We start from the raw sequence: 21,736 nt of genomic DNA on the forward strand, positions 1-21,736 counted from the left end.
ATTGCTGAATAACCCTTTCCCTCTGGAAAACCTGAGTTCAGATCTTACCTGTGTCACAAGTAACATGAATTCAAACTTCTCCCTAGTGGATGTATTTATCTGGTGCACAATTTGTAGTCTCATCAGAAGAATCCAAAGGACTGCAATAGCAGCAGTCGAGTTTAATCAGCAGAACTATTTATTTACTTTTGCCTAGTTGTAGGCTGTGCTACTGATTTCTCTGAACTCCAAACTCAGTTGAAGAAGAACTCAACAAGAAAGCATTAGAAATTTTCATATATCAACAAAAGCTGGTTTTACAGTTCTGTTTAGAAATATGAATGACACAGTAATCAGATCCACTTTTATTAAAAAAGTTGCAATAAAATTTCTTAGTATTCACAATCTTAACTTTTATAGCTGCAATATTTAACTAGTACATAACAGAGTCTCACATATTTACATTATAACCCTCTCACAAAAATAGCCAGGTGGTACTACTGAATGTTTCCAAATATCAGCCTTAACACTTCAGCATTTCCCCCAACTGTCTATGCTCTTAAGCATTTACAGTATATACTAAAGCAAAATAAAAGTTTGTGCCTCTTGATTTCAGGCAAATCCCTTTAAAGATGATAGTTCTCTGACTCCCATATTTTTCAAGAGATATAAAGTGCATTGAAGGGGGAGATGTATGCATAATAAAATAACAGCGAAGACTTAACTAAAAATTAAAATACATTTGCAATACTGTACAGAAAATAAAGCTTAGAAAAATGTCTTGCTTCACAAACCACTACTGCATTGTTTAGGCAGACAATTCACAGCTAGCAAAGAATGCGTAATTAAAAATTGTCTATGCAAATATCACCATGTAATTCCTTCATGGTTTTTCATTAGATGTTTCACATATCAAAGTGAGGTTGTTTGGATGATAGAAAAATTTCTTAATGCAGAGGTGAAGGGGTAACTTCCATTACAGCAAACATTGTAGGCTCTGCAGAAATGGATTGTAAAGCCAGCTAAGGAGGCTCACTGCAAAATACACCTTAATCATAGCAGGTCTTCAGCAAAACAAAACATACATTTTGCGTGTAGGAACAACAGCCCCTGCGTCAGCTTTTAGGAAGATATGAGAAGCAGGATTATGCTCTAATTTTTAATATTTCACTATTATAATACAGTTTTCTAACTGGAAATAATTTCAGTAAGATATGCAGGTCTTTCTCTGAAACACAAAATAAAATACACCAAGGAGTTAAATATTTTATTCTTTCCTTTTATTTTATTTTTTTTATTGGCATTTGCTGGTACTGGTCTGCTGGAATATACATCACTAGATAAAACTGTGGAGCCATTGCTGGAGACCGGAATATTTTTGCTCTGTTCATGAACTGCATGCTAAGTGGATGCCACATTTTTTTTTGTTTTTGTTTAAAAACTATTTTAAATAAAAATAATTATTTTCTGGAAATGGATGGAATGTATATTTTGACAAGTACAAAATCATTTTCAATGTTCACTAAATACAAGGAACATCTTGCTAAAAAAATAACAACCCCTCCCAACCCCTGTCCCCTCTTTATATTTCTAATTATAAAATGGTACAGCCATTTCAGGTAACTAACATAAAACAGGAAGTAAGGATGGGAGTATGTACACATACAAAACACTTGGATATTTCACAACTGTAATAACCTTTTACATTCATAGCAAAGAAGTATGTTGATTCTGATGCCTTTTTAAAAATTGTAAGCAAAAATGTTCTTTCTTCCTTTTTTTCTGCATTCACTCCACCGAATCACAAAGAACATATTTGAGAAACACTGAGTTTTTTTCAGGTGAAAAGTTCTTTCATTGGCTTTTCAATGAAACTTCACGGCATCCTTAATGCACCTTCCCCTTTTACATTGCTAAATATGGATCACGTTTTCAGTTGCTGAAGAACTAGTATTTTTATTGGTGACAAAAATTCCCAGTTGTTGAAGAATTATTGGTTGTAATGAGTAAGTCCTTTGAAAACTCTAGCTGGCAGATTAGAAGAGCTGCAGAGGGCGCTCTTCTCCCTAACTATCCACTTCATCAATCAATAAGTACCATCTGGTACATGAACAAATTCCAGACTAAAAAGTCCATCTGGTGTTCTTTTTTCAACTGCAAAAGTATCAATTAGTTCAGGCAACAATGTGCTAAACTAAAAGAACTAGTTGTGTTGGATCAACTGCTGCTATTAGAAAAAAGTCCACTAAAGTAACAGTGTCACCCTGTCCTTCCTATCGCTTATAAAATATTTCATTATTTAAATTATTACTCTAAGCAAATCAATTAAATTCTTTGACACTAATTGACCAATATATGGTTAAATTCTTTGGCTCTCTAAAATAAATTAGTCAATGCTCAGTTTTCCTTAACAATCCAGCTGTTAAGACTGTTTGCCTCATTAGTGTTGATATGAGTGCTTAGGTTACCCTGAAACCCTCAAACAACAAGGGCACTATCTTTTACTAAGCATTTAAACTTCATTATGTTGTAGACAAAGAAGACGCTCTCATTCTTGTTTACACTGAGGCCTCTATGCACTGCCAAAGTGGTATAAAGCAGCCTTAGTGTAAATAAAAATCAGGCCCTATATGCAATACAGGCCAGATCCAGGGGTGTGGGTAAACTTCATATAGCACATATCAGGGGTGCTATACAAAGTTGGCATAAAGCTCACATTTCCACTCTCATAATCTTGTTGCTATTCTGGGAAGATTAGGGCTCTTGTGATGAGTTAGAGCAACCTAATGGCTGCTCTAAATTATGCTGGCAACATCCACCAGGGCAAAAAATGCAGCTGAGAATTGGTGTTATCCTGGCCTTGCCCCCTTCCCTCTGCAACACAGAAAGCAGAGAGTGGGGTGGGCTAAGAGCCCCTATATCATCTGTGTGACGCTGGAAGAACAGTCTTACACTAGAGTGATTCCCTGTGGACTGGTTAAGATGCTGTAGGGCCAAAAATACACTTGGGGTATGGTGCAAAGTGGATGCATCATACCAGAAAATCTGGTGTTAAAATTTCAGTATGTAAAGTCAGAACAACTTGGATAAGGCATATATTCATGATGCCATGGCATCCCTATTGGATTTGCAACCTTCTCTTTTATAGATATCTGCAGAAACATCCCTATCAGGGGGAAAAAAACACTACTAATAAAAGAGAAACAAAAATCAGTAAATGATCATTTTCCAGTGCCGACCTTTATATGCCCAGACCACATGGCCATATCCTTATAGCTCATTCTGACCTATTTGCTTAGCCCTAAATTTTCCTAGGGACAGTTACTGGATAGGAACAAGCCACCTATAAATAATATCTGGGCAATTCACAGCTGCTCAGCTGAAATGCATTTGCGTTGGCTGTACATAACATGCATTGTCATTGCAACACTGACCAATTGTCAAGACCAGGATTTGCATCCTGTGTTATATAAAAGCCTGTGCCCTGATCATTGCCTTTTAATCACAAATTTTCCTGGCAGAAGTAATGCAACGTACATTAAACAGAGAAAATTCATAGGGATGTAGGTCTGAAAATCTATACAAATAAATTACTGCACTCTAAGGTTTCTACATTGAACAGAAACTGCAAATAAAATCCATATTCTGGAAAATCAGTAGCTGACGTTTGCTAATTAAGGGCACACATACATGTGTAAAGGAGTCTGCAAATGCCTGTCAGGGAAATTCAGCTCTGTTTGAATAATTGAAGAATTCATAATTAGACAAGATGGTTTTGATTCAGGAGAGGAGAAGGAGGGTGAATAAAACAACAGAAACCTGAGATGGCCCTAAACCAAATCTTGGTTCCTGACACCTTCAAATTTTGGGATAGTTCAAATTCCGATCTGGATCTAAAGTCTGTTACTTGGGCCCACCTCTATCAGAAATGAGAATATATCACTAACTATTCATGTAACAAGTGACAAGTTCCTATTAAAATACTAACCTCTTAAAGCCGCTTCCTGTGGGCCGGATCCATATCTCACTGAAGTCCATGGAAAACCTCTTATAAAGGTCCTAGGTCCACTTCCTAACAACACTATCACCTTGGTGATAGAACCAAGCCCTCCTCCTTGCTTTCACCATATACGAATTCAGTAGTTTTCAATTAAATTATTAAACAATTAAAAAGCTATTAAACTAGCTTTTTTGTGTCACTATCTCCAAATCAAAAACTGACTAAATTTCTATCTCCCTCTGTTTTCATTACAATTCATTCTTAAAAAAATCATATCATTCTGTCTGTGCACATACACATGTGGATTCAATACTGTAGAGACCAGGAAGATGAAATCAATTTATTCTGTCTACAAATTATTGACCTATGATTGTCCCAGTGCTCCCCCAAGTTCTAAAACTACTGTAAATCAGAAAAAAAGTAAAGTAACATTTCATGTCAATTTTTCAGCCCCTTGCAGAATGGGTGAGCCAGGAAGAATTGATGCACAGCTGGCACATGGCACAAACCCCATATTTGTGTTCACAAACTAGTATTTGCATGTGTAAATCGGGTAACCTGTGAGTGCATTTTTCCCCCCAAGTGCGGGGTTTTGTCCATGCACATTTTACATGGTTCATGCACTCAACTGGTCTTTTGGAATGTAGCTTAATTAAACCCACAAAAACCATGAGATATTCACAGTGTGGGCTCTGTCTGCCCAAATTGACATCTTCAGCTGCTGGTCCCTGAAGAGTCTTCAGGCTTCCTAAGTTACACAGCTGCAGAGGTTGCTGCTTATCCAAAGGAGAAACTACCCCCTCAGTAACAATCTCTGCATTGCATGGCTGCCCAAGCCTGGGCCTTCCCCAGAGGTGAAGTTACAGTCTCTGATCAGCTCAATGGCTTTTGGGAATGGTGCTGCAGAATACTGAACAAGGTCAGCAACTGGAAGACATTTTAAAGGGTTGTGTTAAAGGTATTATTCGGTATGAAATTCATCCAGGGAGAAGCTAAAGATTTCTCACCATTTACCCACATTGTGAATGGGAAATCAGAGAAACGCTCATGTGGATGAAAAGAACAGCAAGAGAGGGGAGAAGCAAGAGGATTCTCTTCCCACAATAGGGATTTTCTTTTCTTTGGTCTGGTCTACACCTAAAATTTAGGTTGATCTAGATATGCTGCTCAGCAGTGTGAACAGTTTATGCTCCTGAGAGATGTAGTTAAGCCGACCTAAGCCTCAGTGTAGACAGCACTAGGTCGGTGGAAGAATTCTTTCGTTGACCTAGCTACCGCCTCTCAGGGAGGTGGATTAACTACAGTGATGGAAGAACCCCTTCCATTGCTGTACCGAGTGTCTACACTACAGCTCAACAGTGGCACAATTGCAGTGCTGCATTTGTAGCGTTTCTATTGTAGACATATCCTTAAAGCATTGATCTGTCTCCCCAGCCAGTGACACTGTGCAGGAGGTTACTCTAGCCCTAGGAGTAGCTAGTAACTCCTATGGGCTTTGCAGCGCCAGCAGGTATGGTGGTGGTGGTGGTGAAGAGAAACAGACAGTAGACAGAGCATTACAATCTGATGGAGGAGGATTATTTCCATGAACATGCCACTTCCCTAGGGCAGGCTGACTGGTTTTCTGGATAGGAGGTAGGCTGGCTGTACAGCCAACATTTGAGGCCCAGAAGTCAATTGATATCCAATGCTGGACTGAGCCTTTAATACTGAACCCCAATATTAAACATAACGCTATGCAGGAATTACAGGGAGGTCCAAACAGAGGGTAATCTTACATAATATTCCCCAATCTTGCAAATTCTTATGTACATGTTAGTTTTACTCATGTGAATAGCCTCATTGAAGTTAATGGGCTATTCCTATGAGTAAAGTTAATTATCTCTATAAATATTTGTAGGATTGGGGCCTATATGTATTACAGTATACCACTGCACAGTACGCTGAGTTATGCAGAGTTAGTCTTAACACTAACTTCCCTGATTTTGTGGGTTTAATAACGTAATGTAATAATCTTTCAGCCAAAGATTCCCAAGGTGCTTGACAAATTTCAAATACAAAGAACACTTTATCAATCAGGTCCTGATTTAGGAAAGCATCCCCATTCACGACATGTGCTTAGCTTTAAACATATGCCTAAGTCCCAACCAGATCAAGGGGTTAGGGTTTTCTTTCATCCCTCACTGAAGTACTGACCTCGCCTGCCTTACTGTTTGGATCATCCCAATATGAGATGACTAGAGATAACTGGTAATGCTCACCCTTGACATTAGTTTAACAAAAGTTTTGTAATAAAATAAATGCTTTGAGTCAGCTAAACTGCAATCCATGCGCTGGCTTTAAGGATGATTCTAATTGTTCTGTCTATTCATAGTCTGCAAATATTTGATGTTAAGGGTCACAGTCAACTTAAACATCATGTTTCTGACAGAACATTTTTTTAACTTACTCTTGATCCAAGTAACTCCTAAGATGACTATAACTGGGAGAGATGAGTGAATTTTCTCTCTCTCTACTTCATCAGTTTGTTTACTTTGTGTATTGAGAGCTCTTTGTGTATATCAGTTTCCTTATTTCCCCTGTATAGCCAATTTAGGTGAATTTCATCCCTGTGCAGAAGGCCTATACATCACTTACATCCCATTTCAGTATTATTTCTAGGGCTTAAGTGGGGATTATGTGCTACCTTGTGCCCAGGGGTGCACTTCACTATGTCAGTCAGTCAGTCACATTCCCCTGAGGTTAGTGTGAATCTTTCACAGAGAAACAGCGAACAGAAAAAGTTAAAAAAATCTGATTATAAAACCACAAATATTGGCAATGGTGACCCGAAGCAGGTGAAGAGTCTGACATTATCTTTAACTTGCTTTTCAAACTGACTAGATTTCCAATTGACTATGTCCCTTTAATAAAACAAAAAGATATATTTTAAAAACTGTTTATAAAAAGGTAACGGTGTGTGCACCGGCCCACAGTTTTGAATTGTCATTAGCTTGGGTTATTTTGCTGAAAGCTCCTAGTTCACTTGTGTGGACTAAGAACACTCAAAATTTCATCTACAAAACGAAGTGAGTCATAACTGGACAAAAAGAGTCCAGCAAACTCTCTTTCTCCCTCCTCCTCACCCATCCTGTAATTTAAGAAAGAATCAACTAGCTTTAAAAAAAATTGTTAAACAAATTCCTCCTACTGTAAGACCTCACGTGCCATGTTTCAGCAGGGAGTAAATTTTTATAGTTAAAGTATAAATGCCTGAAAAGAGGAGATTAAAATGGCAATGCTGAAAGAACATAGTGGCATTTTGAGATTCTGCTATAATACAGTTAGGTGAAAATAGTTTTCCTTTCCTTGCAATTTGTATATGAGCCATGTGCTGTTGATTCTACTGACCTGCTCAAGAGGGGGTAATGTGATTTAAATCATTTGACTGTCAAAAGAAAATGTTCACTCTCTTATAAACAACAAGCTGAAAGTCCTCCTTTGCACTTGAATATTTTGACTGAAACATAAAATTGCCCCCTGAATAATTAGCAATAAGTGGTGCATTTCTGTAAGTTACAGTTAAAGACAGGCTAGTAATAGTTAAAGACTTCGGTTTTGGCATTCATACGATGCCTTAATTTTTAATCTATCAGCCAGAAAAAACCTGAATTCTTCTGTTTAAATTTTTTTCAGGTTCAAATACACCAGTAGCTCATCTGACTCCTATTGCCACATTCAGAGGTCTCTAGAAAGCAGTGAACTGAAGATTCACCTAAATCCTTGTGTTTGCTAACAATTATGTGCAAAAACTGCACTTAAAAATATGAAGGTAAACAATTTGTCCAACTGCTCTTGGTTTAACTATTTATTCTGGAAATTGACATTGTAATCGTCTTTACAGTTCAGACCTTTTCTGAAAGTATTTCCATCAGCTACAAATACCCACATGAGGATTACCAAGCGCCCTCTTGAAACTGCTCAGACACTCATTGGTCTGCTGATTTTTGTTTTTAAATTTAAGGAAGTACCTGATTTTAAACTAGATCCTGTTTTCCAGCTACTGAACAAGGATGTCACAAGGAAGGCCATTAATACCAGAGGCTGTCAATGGCAGAAAATATAGCAAGTACAGGATGAAGTTTAGTGCCATTATTTTTCTCTCTTACACATGTTACTGTCTGTGCATTTAATCGAGCTCTGTAAGTGGAAGCCAACATAATGCTGTTTGAAACAACAATACACCAATGTCAATTAATTGAGGGCTTCAACTCACATGGATAAAGGCCTCTTGAAGATATAATCTCCAAGACCCACTTTAAAGGTTTTAAAATCTTAAAGAAAATAGGCTTCATATTAATACAGAGTGCTGAAGCACTATTTCTTTTCAAAGCCATGCATACTTCATGCAGAAATGTCAAGGCAATAATAAATCCTGGAGACAGATCATGAAATGATCAGAGAAGAGGAATTCAAACTTCCAGACTGAACTCTTGGAAAAGCTGGGGTCAGTCAACGAAAAAAAAAAAACCCAGTGTCCATCGATAATCAACTATAAATAAACATCATCTTCTTTTAAAAAAACAATGAACAAGAGTAGAAAACACTCAAGCTGTCATTTCAGTTGTACACTTACGAGCCACTGAAGAGGTACAGGATTGCTTTTAAGCGTGTGGGAAAACAATAAGCTTACATCTTCCATGTGAACAAAATAGACACATGTAGATGATGAAACTGCATCCAGGTAGACACAACTGTTGCTATTGCTTTTTCATGACCATCTCAGAATGGAGTGCACTGGATTGATAGTGTTCTAGAGGGGTGTATGTGTGTATGTGTGTGTGAGAGTGTGTATGTGTGACTGGTGCAAATTCTAGAAAGCTGACTCTGTCCCTGCCCCTCATGCATACCCTTTAGTTTAGTAGGGTTTTCTGCTTGTTTTTCATGATTTCACCTCTTCGCAGTCTTGGTCAGTGGAAAGCTCCACATCAGACAGTCCCACCTCCATCGCCATAATCAATGATATATCAGAATCACTGCTGACTGCTGGCTCCTGTTCACCTGGAAGAAGACAAGAAAAGGGACTAATGTTCAAGTCTTTATGTCAGTTTACCACAGATATTTAAATCCAGAGAGAAGCCCACGATCTAGATCCAAACTTCCCCAATGTTTGGATCCTGGAGTCTCGTTCTATTCAATCTCTGTCTAAGATGTTTTAGAAATCAACAAACTCCGGCCAAGAGTGAAGTAAGGCTAAAAAGGGCCTTGATAACAAAAACTTCTGCCAGACTCTTCCACTTCTGAAAAGGTTCCCATAGAGCTGCTAGTCTCCATGACCTTCCTGGTATTCTACTGACACTTCCTCCGAATACATATCAGCTACCCCACATCTCTCTCCTGCTCAGTCTTTCAGGTGTACTCTGGCAGCTCCTGACTCATCGGTCCCAGGGTTTCTACCTTAATTCACCTTGATCCCAACTAAATTTAGAAGCAGATCAATTAACCTTCACCTGACTGCAAGTCACCTTATGCTCTATGTTTAGGAAGAACACCACCTTTTTGGTATGATCTTGCAGCCCATATTGTATGTGTATTTCAACACTGATGAAGCCAATGGGAGATCTGCACACCAAAAGACTGCAGGATAAAGCTAATATTTTGAGGACAAATAAGAAAACCATCATGTCCTGGTCGTTAGGAGGGGACGGAGGGGACAAGGGAAGAGGGACTTCCAGAGGCAAAAGGTCACTTGGTGGCCAACTCCGATCGACAGTGTGGATCTTTCGCAAGGCTGCTGTTTCATAATTGTGACTATAATTAAACAGATTTGACAGTGTTTCACTGTTATGATACAGTGTAGTTAAAGTTGTGGTAGTTCTTCCTTTCTAAACTTCATTTCTAGAGCTGATGACTGAACCACAGAATCTGAGCTAGACTGAAATTGAAAACAAAAAGTCTAAAGGTGGATGTGAGATTGTCATGAGGTCATGAAATGATACCTCAATCAAACCACAAAAGCAAAAAATACAGTATTATTTACCCTAAAGTAAACAAGTACGATCCCTTTTCATCCTCCTCACAATAAGTGCAAGCTTCTAACTGTGATTATTAAAGAAAAGGGGTGTCTATTGTTGCTTGTACCACCATCAGACTTGATAAATTGGCAAGAAAAATAAAGAACAGCTGGGTTAGTGCATACTCAAACAGTTACTGCATGCCATTTCCTTCCTGCAACTTTTCACCTTCGATGTTTATACACGTTGTAATTGTAAGACAAATAGTCTGACACACAAGTATATCTATCCATATAAACTCATCTCCATCAATATCACGGTAGCCAAAAGCTTAAAACTATTGCCTTGGCTATAAATATTACTACCGGAGGGAAAAGGAGTACTTACTGAATGAATAATCTAGAATGCAAACATTAATGGACTTTAATTACATTAGATTGTTGGATTATTTGTTAGATCAAACAGTGAAAAAGTATAAAGGTATATTTCACTGAGACCGCAAACATCATCTTTATTAATAAAAACTGCCTAAGCCTGAAAGAAACTTTCCAGACTACTGGTATATTAATGTATGTTTCAAAGTTTAGGATTTTTTAAAAATAAAATGATAATCAAAACAAACTGATATAATATATTACATTTTACATTTAATTGACAATATATTCCATTGTTCATATGGTTTAACCACATTAAAAGTCAGCTGGAGGATTCTCAAGACAAAAGTAATTTTAATCTGAACTAGATGTGAGGTAAAGATGAACTAGCTGATTTACACCACCTATACACAGGTATTCTGAACAACCATGCTGACCCTTCCATAGAGATGTCACATCATCATCTAATAAGTATTTCTGGTGCTGTTTTTTCCAGGGAGAGATGGTAGGACCTTGGCAGTGTCCAGAGCAGGAAGACAGAGCAGTGATGATGGTAGCGCTATGACTTACCTACAGACTTCCTAACATCCTCATGTTCAGAAGTGTGAGAAATCTTTTCAAACCTGTTCACTTCTATTCTGTAATAAAAGACTTATTTTCCTTTGGCAAAAAAATCACAGTAGGAATTGAAACACACTGGGTAAAATTAATCGTTGTTTAAAAAACAATAAGCTGCTGTCCAAGTACAGTCATTTTACAATGACCTTCCTATTATAATTAGAAATAGAATCCAATCAGACTAGTGACGCAAGGGGTCATAATAATTAGCACTTGGATAGCACTTCAAAGATGTAAAGTGCTACGTAAGTGCTGTGTAGCATTAATATTTCCTTTTTCATTCTTTCAGGGGATTAGCTCATCTGCGATCAAAGCAGAAGTTAAAAAACCTAAAGCCGTAGCCGCCCATTTCAATACAGTGAGAAGAAGGTGGCAAGGAAGAAATTAAGGTTGTGGACAGCCAAGATTTTTGTCTAGTTTCTTCACAGTGACACTGCATTCCACTTAATGGGCTCAGTGCTGAACTTCCTTTGACAGGTGAGAACAATGCAAAAGAGCAGATGTATCTCTAAGCATTTAGTGCCTGCTCCTGCTCCTGCTCCACTAAAGCAAAGAGGGTTGCAGCCATTGACTGCAATAGGCATTGGCTCAAACCCTATAAAGTCAGCATAAGATACACCAGACACCGCTTAGTTTTGGCTTCTCTCTCTGTACAGATCTGGCTGTGAGCAGGGTTTCTGCATTGATGCTTTCTATGCCAATATGGTCAGTGCTCCACTCAGATCTGTGACCATGTATAAGTGTCTCCGGAAATATTTGTTGTCTACCAATTGCATCATTTGGGCTCCCCAATGAAGCATGGACTTCCTAGCCATTTCTTTACCAGATGTGCAATAGCACTGCCAGTGAGTTTTGCAGAATGAGGGAGTAAACAACTTTTGCCTTAACTGCATGCTCCAAACAGCTTAGTAGCATTTGTGTGTCCCCATTTCTCATGTCCTATTTGTGACTACCGTGATCCTAAGTCACACATAGCCCAATTTACTAAGAGTATTTTTGCATTAACACAACATTATTAGCACAGCTTTATGTGCCTGACGCAGTGTTGCCAACTTTCATGATTTTATTGCAAGTTTGTCATATTTAATACATTTTCTTAAAGCCCCAGCTCCTAGAGTCAGGTGAGAATCTTAACTTTCATTTAAAAAAACAAGTAAGTTTCTATCCTTATGGTAGCAGAGAAAAACTTGAAAATGTGAATGCTAAAGGCTCAAAAACAGAAGGCAAGTAAAAAGAACCCCAATTTATTATTTGTAGGCAATCTCATATTTGGGAGGCTTGCCTCATGATTTTTGCCTGCTTAGGGTTGACAATTTTGCTTGCCAATGTGCACTGTAACATTTTACACTTTAAACTGCAGCGTTTTGTGACTGAGGCATGCTGCTGTGTGAAGCAAAAGGCACCTCACAAGCTGATTTTACCACCTACAGTGGGTAATGGTAGACCTCATTCAGAACACCAGTGTCACTTTCCTTTCACTTCCAAGAGAAGTAAAGCTACATGTCACAGCATGCTGCCTTTCCCTGCCTAATTCTGTATAGGCAATTTCCATTCAGTTGTGTTCTCTGACACATGATGCTATGAAAAAGAGGAAATAAAACCAAAGAATGTTTCTAACCTATACTGCACCTGACTTCACTTTGCTGTTGCCCTAATGATATTGCTATGTATGATTGCATATGGCATGGCTGGCCAAACTAATTGACCCACTGAGCGGCATATGACAATCTTCAGAAGTTTGAGAGCTGGGGCGTGCCTGCTGGGGCTTGAGGCTTCAGCCCTGGGGGGAGGGAAGTCTTGGAGCTTCAGCCCCGTGGGAGGTGTCTGCCCAGGCTCGGGCTTCAGCTGCTTTTGCCGCTGCTTCTCCCCAATGAGCTAAAGCAGAGGCCCCTCCCTGCAGCACCCAGCTGTTGGTCACTGCTTACACCAGGGAGCTGAAGGGAGAAGCTGCTGAGGGAAAGAGGGGAGGGTGCCTGGGGTCATGTGACTCAAGCTGTTGGGAGGGCTGAACCTTTAAATTGTGCCCCCGTCTCTTAGCAGGCAGGAGTCATCTCTGGCAGAAGTCCCTAGCCCCATGACTCCGCTGCAGGGCAGAAGCCCTGAGCTCCCGCCCCCTTCCCCAGTCTGTGAGCCGGGAATGATGAGGTGTGGGGGGCTCCAGAAGCCACGGTTTGGCCACCCCGGTATATGGCTTAGTTAATATAATAGTGATGCAGCCTTCATCTGTTTGCAAAATTATTAATAAAAATAGTGGTTACATTTGTTAGTACTAATTGCAAGCAAACTATGAACCGATAATATTTACTTTGGTGGTTTAAAAACAGGAAAATTGCAGATTTTGCAGTCTATTCTAACCCTATGGTTAACAATGCTTAGCCATTGTTAAAGATTTGCCTAATACTTTGAATATTTGTATAGATTTTGAGGGAAAAACTATTAGTAAAAAGAAAGTTAGAAATATGGGTTTTTAAGGATCTGTCATAGCTCATAACATTCTGGGATGGAACGGGACAAACAGTCAATTGTGGGCATAAGGGTGCATTTACAAAAAAGACCACATGTCCACTGCCAAGGAAGAATCTCATGTGCTTGCAAACAGACATTCATAGTCACAGATCTGGGACTTGTGTAATTATCCAATCCATGATCAAAACCAAATGTTTTAGTCATGCAAACGTGGTAGTTTTTGCACAAACGAAGGTAGATAGGTCCCTTTTGGTTAGCTCCAGTTGATACGAAGGGGACAGAGAACGACCCTAATAAGGCAGCTGGGAATCCCTGACTGGTTTAAAGCTGTTGTAGCTAACTCTACACCACCCATTCCTGACCCCCTCGCATAGTAGCTATTCATGGAGTCTGGCTGGAGCATTCCACTCAGGCAGTCCTGGATCTCTGAAATAGGCCTTAAGGCAGGGGTTCTCAGACTTTTGTACTGGTGACCCCTTTCACACAGCAAGCCTCTGAGTGTGACCCCCCTTATACATTAAAAACACTTTTTTATATATTTAACACCATTATAAATGCTGGAGGCAAAGCGGGGTTTGGGGTGGAGGCTGACAGTTCGCAACCCCCCGTGTAATAACCTCGCGACCCCCTGAGGGGTCCCAACCCCCAGTTTGAGAACCCCTGCCTTAAGGGATCCTTCTAACCAGTGCAAGCTAGGGCAGCCTACAGGCTACTCCTACATATACCAGGGGCTATGCCATCCCCAGCTGCCCCTAAGTTCGGTGGGGTGGAAAGGTAGCAGAACCTGAGTTTTGGACCCAGTGGGAGCATGCACATTTTTTGCCATTATGACCAGTGAGTCCACACACTGGAAAAATGGCCCCAAATACTATATACCAGAAAACTTAACTACTATAGGTTGTTCTCTATGCTAAAGGTTAGATAGATAAATCTTAAGATTTTTGCCATTTTCCCTTCTCCAGGCTTTCAGGTAGCACTCTGTTATTATACCCTCTCTTGAGGAAGCAGGGGAAGTATTGTTTATTACACTTTAAATGAAAGTTGTCACCAAGGGTATAATTCATCTGCCAAATGAGTAACTCAAGCCAAACTGATTTTTTTCTTGTGGATTAAAAGCTTGGGCCACAGCAGTAAACTATTCAGTAGGAAGTTGATCTCCATTCCCTTATATTTTAGTAATGGTCCATGAACTAATTCAGCTTACTAAGGAGTCCAATCTTTCATGCACACAATTAAACTGATGGCACAAAACCTACTGGGGGCTAATGATTTTTTTTTATCGTATGACAGTCACATGAATTAGAAAGTAAGAAAAAACGTGTAGGAGGCAACTTACTTCTAAAATTATGTGCAGGCAATGCTGCCTACCATAAAATGTAGGCTTTTATTTGTGCTAAATACACTTTTCTTGGGTTGTCCTCTGATGTTTTAATTAATGTTGCAATTCCTGACAGAGGATAATAAATGTTTGACTTTGAAGGCATATTATATATATATATATATATATATATATATATATATATATATATATATATATATATATATATATATATAAACACATTGATTTCATCATCCAGTCAGACATTTTACAACTACAGAGTTTATTGCATTATTTAGGCCAGGTCTTCAGCTGTATACATTGATCACTGAAGTCAATGGAGCCCTCATCTAAAAATCTAAAAATACACTGTATCTGACAGGATCTCATACTGCCATCTCATGAAACCTCATCCAATTTCAGAACTGTTTATTTTATACAGGGGTGGAATTAAGCCTGCACCCAGACACTCTCCAACTATGGGGAAGTTTGGATTCAGAGCTAGACAGAGATCCCAACTTTGCAGCTTCTGCCCATTTCTAATTTGCGGCTCAAATTTAGCTTTAAGGCATTACCTCAGGTTAGGTGACGTATGGAAGCACCCTGCCCCAAAGGGAAATTGTAGACAGAATTGCCTCCTGGAGTCCTGGGGGCCAGAAAATATGGCTGCTACACCAACCTTTGTCCACTGTTCTCCGTGTCTGGCCAGCTTTTCTGGCTGGCGTAAGGAAGAGTGGATGTTGACCTGCCCTCTTTCCAGAGGTTAGCTCTAATAGCATTGCTAACTCTGCAGTCTCCTTGGCCTCACTGAGCCACATTCTGCTCAGTATAAATCCATATTAACTCTGCTGATTTCAATGGTATTATTCTGGTGAAAATCTGAGTAATCTTGATGAAAATCTGATCTATTGTGTTTGGCCACCAAGCAGAGAGGTAGGACTGGGAAAGGAAAAAAATACTCAAGTCCTCTCCCTCCTTTTCATACCCAGAGAGGGGCCAAGCCCAAATTAGTCCTTTATGTATATTACTGTCACTCCTCTGCTGAGAAGGCGTAGATATTGGGGTCTTGCATGTTGGTTTCCTGTTGCAGAAGATTGTCAGTCCCATGGAGTTAAGGTATTTTCTTAGTGTACATTATATACTCTTACAATATATACTCCAGTCCTGCAACAGAGGTGGTCACAAATGGCACACAGGCAATCCCATCTTTCAGAAATCTTAACCAAGGCAGCAATGTCCAGTTCCCAGGAGGAAATTATGTCTCAAGAACTGATTTTTGTTAGTGAGATTAAAATGAGAGTTTATTGTTCACCACTCTCAATGCAACTGCATCACAAAACTAACAACTATACCAGACTGTACCCTGCACACATGCTAAGAAAAAAAATTTGTAAGAGTATGCTTAACAGTGCCATCTGGTGACTCCTCCACAACAGTAGCAATAATGAATTTAATAAAACTGCATGTTAATGAGCTGTTGGTAAAGGTCTCGGTTACAAACTTGCCCTGGGGTATGTGTGAGGGGGAAGTATTATAAAACTTCAAACAACATGTTTCTGTACACTGGAGCTAACAATGTTGATGGAGACATTTAGATGTCTATAAAAGGAGAGCAAAGGAGTGGGGGAAATGCTTCAGAATCCAAGATACTGAGGAAAATGCTGAAGCTGCTATACAACCTCTGAGATAGGGGATATCAAAAGAATCTTTTCGATGGTAGGGAAAATATCAGGAAAATTAGCAAGAGATATTGAGGTGGAGACTAGAATCTTTTCCATACAGAATGAGACTGAGATCTAATTGAATGTAACTACCCACAACAAGGCTCTGGCGCAGGGGTGGCCAACCTGTGGCTCCGGAGCCACATGCGGCTCTTCAGAAGTTAATATGCGGCTCTTTGTATAGGCACTGACTCCTGGGCTGGAGCTATAGGCGCCAACTTTCCAGTGTGCCGGGGGGTGCTCACTGCTCAACCCTTGACTCTGCCACAGGCCCTGCCCCCGCTCAACCCCTTCCCACTCCCTTCCCTGAGCCTGCCGCACCCTCGCTCCTCCCTCTCCCCCCCAGAGCCTCCTGCATGCCATGAAACAGCTGATCGGGAGGTACGGGGAGGGAGAGGGAGGTGCTGATTGGTGGGGCTGCCGGTGGGCGGGAGGCACTGGGAGCAGCGGGGTGGGGGGGTGGTGGTGACGTATTACTGTGGCTCTTTGGCAATGTACATTGGTAAATTTTGGCTCCTTCTCATGCTCAGGTTGGCCACCCCTGCTCTGGAGGATAAAATGACCTGTATAGATGACTGAAAATAGAGGGTGCAAAAAATAAAATATAAAATTGTGGGCATTCCTGAAGGAATGGAACATAATGACCTGAAACAATTCATACTAGGTACAATCTCATACTACCATCAACTCTTTATGTTTGACTCGAGTAAATTTCTGGGAAATTGGGAGAGTCCATAGATGGGCCTGGTGAGTTTCCATAAAGAGATCAAATATGTGAGTGAGCCCTCAATACAACCAGGGAGCAAAAATATACCGAATGAGAAGAGACAAGACTATTTCTTCCACAAATCCTTGCTATATATGAATCCTTGATATAATTTCTCTCTCTCTCTTTTAACTAATATAGTCTATATCCAAGACATACAGCCTGATCCCAACTATGATATACCAGTTTTATGCCAGTATGATTCCACTGAAATCAGTGTTGTCAATGCTGTCGTGGGCACAGACTGTTAATTAAAATACTTCCTTCTAAGTGTAGTAGACACCTGAAAGACACTTTCACTTTCAGTGTGTCCGATGTAAACTTGATAAGGAGTCATAATACAGGAGTAATAATTTCCTAGTAAAATCAATATGCTGTATATGGAACCATTCTGGCAATTTTTGATTAAGTTGAAAAACATCTGTTGAATCCCTGGAAGAAACATCTAAAGGCAAAAAAGTTTAGGAAGTGTTCTCTTAGAGTTTAATTTACATTGGAAATTAAGCTCTAGGGATTCAGAATGCTCCAGAAGTGCTGTATAATATGTTACTGTGCAGCAACCATTTATATGCATGCAATATTCTAAGGATTTGGATTAAGGGTCCCAGAACCAATTTCTCACTGTTTTAATACTGGATTAAGGCCTGATTTTTTTCTCTGTTCTTAAACTTAGTTTCAGCTATCTCCATTTTGGGTTCCAAATCCAATATCTGTAAAGGAAAACAAATCAATTTTCTTCTACAAGGGTTAGATTACCACATACTGCAATTCTCAGAGGAATTATGTCCACGGGTTATAGCTGTGATTACCGCATGAAGTACATTCTACACTATCAAAAGAGCAATGTATTGATGCCAGACACCACACAATCATGTCTTTCCTGTTGTCCCATCAGAATTTGTGACTGAAAATGTGCCCATATTGTCTTTGTATGTTCAGTTTTACACCTAGGGTGAAATCCTGGTCCCAATGAAGTCAATGGCAAAACTCCTACTGATTTCACCCTTAGTCTTTATTTACTAATAACATGATGATGACGCAATAACACTCCTTCCCCTGCAATAAACTATGTTCAACCTGCAGAATTGGAGGTAAGTGAACCTAAAGAACTTTAGTTCTACTGTTCTCCACAAAGATCCATAATCCTGACCAGGAATTCATCCCACAGCTATTCTATCTGAAAGGGCTAGTGGAGCATAGGGATATTTTCTTCTGGCTGGCCACAGGGGGAGATGGCTGTCTTCTTCCCACTGTCCACACTCCAGCAATGGGCTCCCAGAATGCGGGGTACTGTGATGTGGAGACAATGATGATGCCTGTGCTATGACAAAAGTGTTTATCTCAAATTCAATGTTGGGTTCATTTTGAGGGATGTAAATACAAATGAGTTGGACAGATTCATGTTTACACCCTAATCTTTCACTCAGTCCTGGTAACACTATGGGATAATCTTATCAAATGATGGTGCTACGTCTAGAAGAATGGTGTTGAGGAAGGGTACGTGGAATAGGGGGAAGCCAGGACTGTTCCCCAACCCATCTTCCCTCTATTCCACCTAACCTTTCTCAACACCATTCTTCTAGGATTCATCAAATCCTGCACACTGTGGCCAAAATTTTCATATCTAAAGTTAGGTTCAAAAATCCATATATAGGCCTGTGTTTTATCTGCGGCTCCCAAAGGGATTTGTGGGTGCTTAGCATTCATGAACCTAAGGCTACTTATATTTAGGACCCTAACTTTAGACTTTAAACTATTAGGCCATGTGTTACATTGACTCTACCCCATTGCCCACCCAGATTGATATATTCCGCACAAATTTAGTGACCCACCCTAAATATTTAAATAAATGAATGTATTTTCCTCGATAAGAAATGTCTAACAGTACAAAAGGATAATCTTTTACACAGATGCTTAATAACTCAGGCAAGCATGTTTCTAGGTCAATTGCCAGAACAGTCCTGATGTACTACTGTGTGCTGCCATCTCTAACAATAAACATCAGCATTACTGGTCCTATTTTAAGACAGTCTCTCAACAGTGAAATACTTTTTGTTATTATTTTCAGCTATGGTTGAAAGATAGTGTCAAAACTGGATCCCTTACTCATGGAAATAGTCACATCTGATAACCATGGGACCTCTCAAGTGTGTAAAGGAAGCAGGCTTTAGTTTAAAATCCACCCCTTCCTCAGGAAAAAGAAGTTCTGCAAAAGTCCTACTGAGACAGAAGTCAGGTGCAACACTGGGAAAAGTTACATACATTTGTTCCCCACGTTGTCCACAAAAGACTTCAAGAATAATTGCACGGGAACGCATTTTATTGTGGAGAGAGGATCAGTCCGGCCCTTCCTGAGCATACCGAATTATGGAATATATTTGGCATCAACTATCACCTACCAGCTGCTAAAGGGTATTGTACAGATCTCTTTCATGTATGCTTTCTTCTCCCTCAGCCATCACAATGCCTTCTCCCATGCTGTGTCCTATGCCTGGAATGTCTTCTCTGATCATTGATGCCACACTATTCTCTTCCCTCTTTTCTTGTTCAAGTTGTGCTTCAAACTCACTTCTTTCCAAAAATTAGTCACTTTCCCACCTTCCTAAGACATTCCCCTTTCTCATATATGTGTGTGTATGTGTGCGCACAATATCCTAGGTTTTAAAAAAATATCTTAAAAACCAGAAATTCCATCACATGGCATCATATTGACACCCATATGGGTTGTTAACAAGGTTGGAAACTTTAGATCCACCACACCCCCCCTGCCACTTGAGCTAATGGAGTAATTGATACCAGTAGTATGGCATCCTCTATGTGGACCAGCACTAGAAGGGGATGGGACACTTTGGCAGTAGGTTTCAAAGATATTTGCTGACAGCAGAGGAATGGCGAGACCTAGTGGGCACACACTCTTCTGCCCCTTTTCCCCATGTTTTATCCCTTTTGCCCCATAACCTCCAAACTGTCCCTGTCCCAGTCCTGTCTCTTCCCCACCCCAGCTCCTTGTTCCAGCCCCATTCTCCTAACCAATCCCAGTTTCCACTCCTCAGACTTCTTTTCCTAATCCCTATCTCCTTGGCCAGCCAGTCCTAGTATTCCCATCCAAGTCCCCTGTCCCAAGTCCCAATCTTCCCCCCTCCACATTTAGTGTCTTCCCCTCCCCACATCCAGTCCCAATCTCCTTGCCCAGCTAGTCTCAGTTCCCGGCCCCTTCTCCAATCGGTCTCTCCTCTCCTTGCTGCTCTGGCTCCCAGTCCTGGTCTTCCTTCCCGGGCTCCTCATTCAATCTCCCCCCTGCCACTCCCTCGCAGGTTCTCTTGCCCAGCCCAATCTCTTTGCCTACCTAGCCAGTCCCAGTTCTCCCCCCCGCATCACAGCTCCTTGTCAGATCTGTCTCCCCTCCCACTGTTCCCACCCACTCCAGTTCCTAGTCTCCATGTCCTTCTCCAGCAAGTCCCAGTCTCCCCTTCTCCCCCAGTTCCTCATCCAATCTCAGTGTCCCCCCAGCCAACTGGCTCCCAGTCTCCCCTTGATTCCAGTTTCTCTTCTCTCTCCAATCCCAGTATCACCACATTGAATGTTCCACTCTACTCCCTTCCCTCCCCACTGCTCCACTTTTTGTTCTCTCAGCGTTTGTCTAAGGCAGCTTTCTCATCCATTCTGCCAAGGTACCAGCAGGGGTGGGGTCTCTGAGCACACAGAAGAGATAGGCTGCCTGTTCTCAGTTCCACTGCCCAGCCTCACCCTGGCCCAGAACAGTTACTACAGCTGGCTTTGTCCCTGTAGCCTTGGGCTGTATTGTGCTCAGTTGCTCTGTGCAAATGGCACATGTGCAGTCTGGTCACCTAGGTTACCGAAGGAGGTGGTGGAATCTCCTTCCTTAGCATTTTTTTAAGGTCAGGCTTGACAAAGCCCTGGCTGGGATGATTTAGTTGGGGATTGGTCCTGCTTTGAGCAGGGAGTTGGACTAGATGACCTCCTGAGGTCCCTTCCAACCCTGATATTTTATGATTCTATGACATGTAGGATCTGTGAGGGGATGGAGCATGTTCTCTGAGGATGGAATCCTAGGAAATTTTAGCTGTTAAACTCTAAGAAGTTTCTACTGAGCATATGCAAATTGTGATTCTTCAAAGTGTTATTTCTAGGCCAGGGGTAGGCAACCTATGGCATGCGTGCCGAAGGCGGCACGCAAGCTGATTTTCAGTGGCATTCACACTGCCCGGGTCCTGGCCACCAGTCCGGGGGGCTCTGCATTTTAATTTAATTTTAAATGAAGCTTCTTAAACATTTTAAAAACCTTATTTACTTTACAATAGTTTAGTTATTTATTATAGACTTATAGAAAGAGACCTTCTAAAAACATTAAAATGTAATACTGACACGCGAAACCTTAAATTAAAGTGAATAAATGAAGACTCGGCACACCACTTCTGAAAGGTTGCCGACCTCTGTACTAGGCCAAATTCAGGCACATTTTCATAGGGATGGCAAAGAG

General features: G+C 40.5%; 1 protein-coding gene across 1 annotated transcript in view; it reads right to left on the minus strand.

Annotated features, from left to right (window-relative positions):
• Nucleotides 1-8,900: 8,900 nt before the first annotated feature.
• RNF150 (ring finger protein 150) overlaps nucleotides 8,901-21,736 on the minus strand; it is a 195,472-nt gene continuing 182,636 nt past the window's right edge. Inside the window, exon 7 of the mRNA XM_065405812.1 lies at nucleotides 8,901-9,019. Coding sequence (XP_065261884.1) covers nucleotides 8,901-9,019 — 119 coding nt within the window. The remainder of the gene's footprint in view (nucleotides 9,020-21,736) is intronic.

This window comes from Emys orbicularis, chromosome 5 (assembly GCF_028017835.1).
Source record: "Emys orbicularis isolate rEmyOrb1 chromosome 5, rEmyOrb1.hap1, whole genome shotgun sequence".
Classification (NCBI taxonomy): Eukaryota; Metazoa; Chordata; order Testudines; family Emydidae; genus Emys; species Emys orbicularis.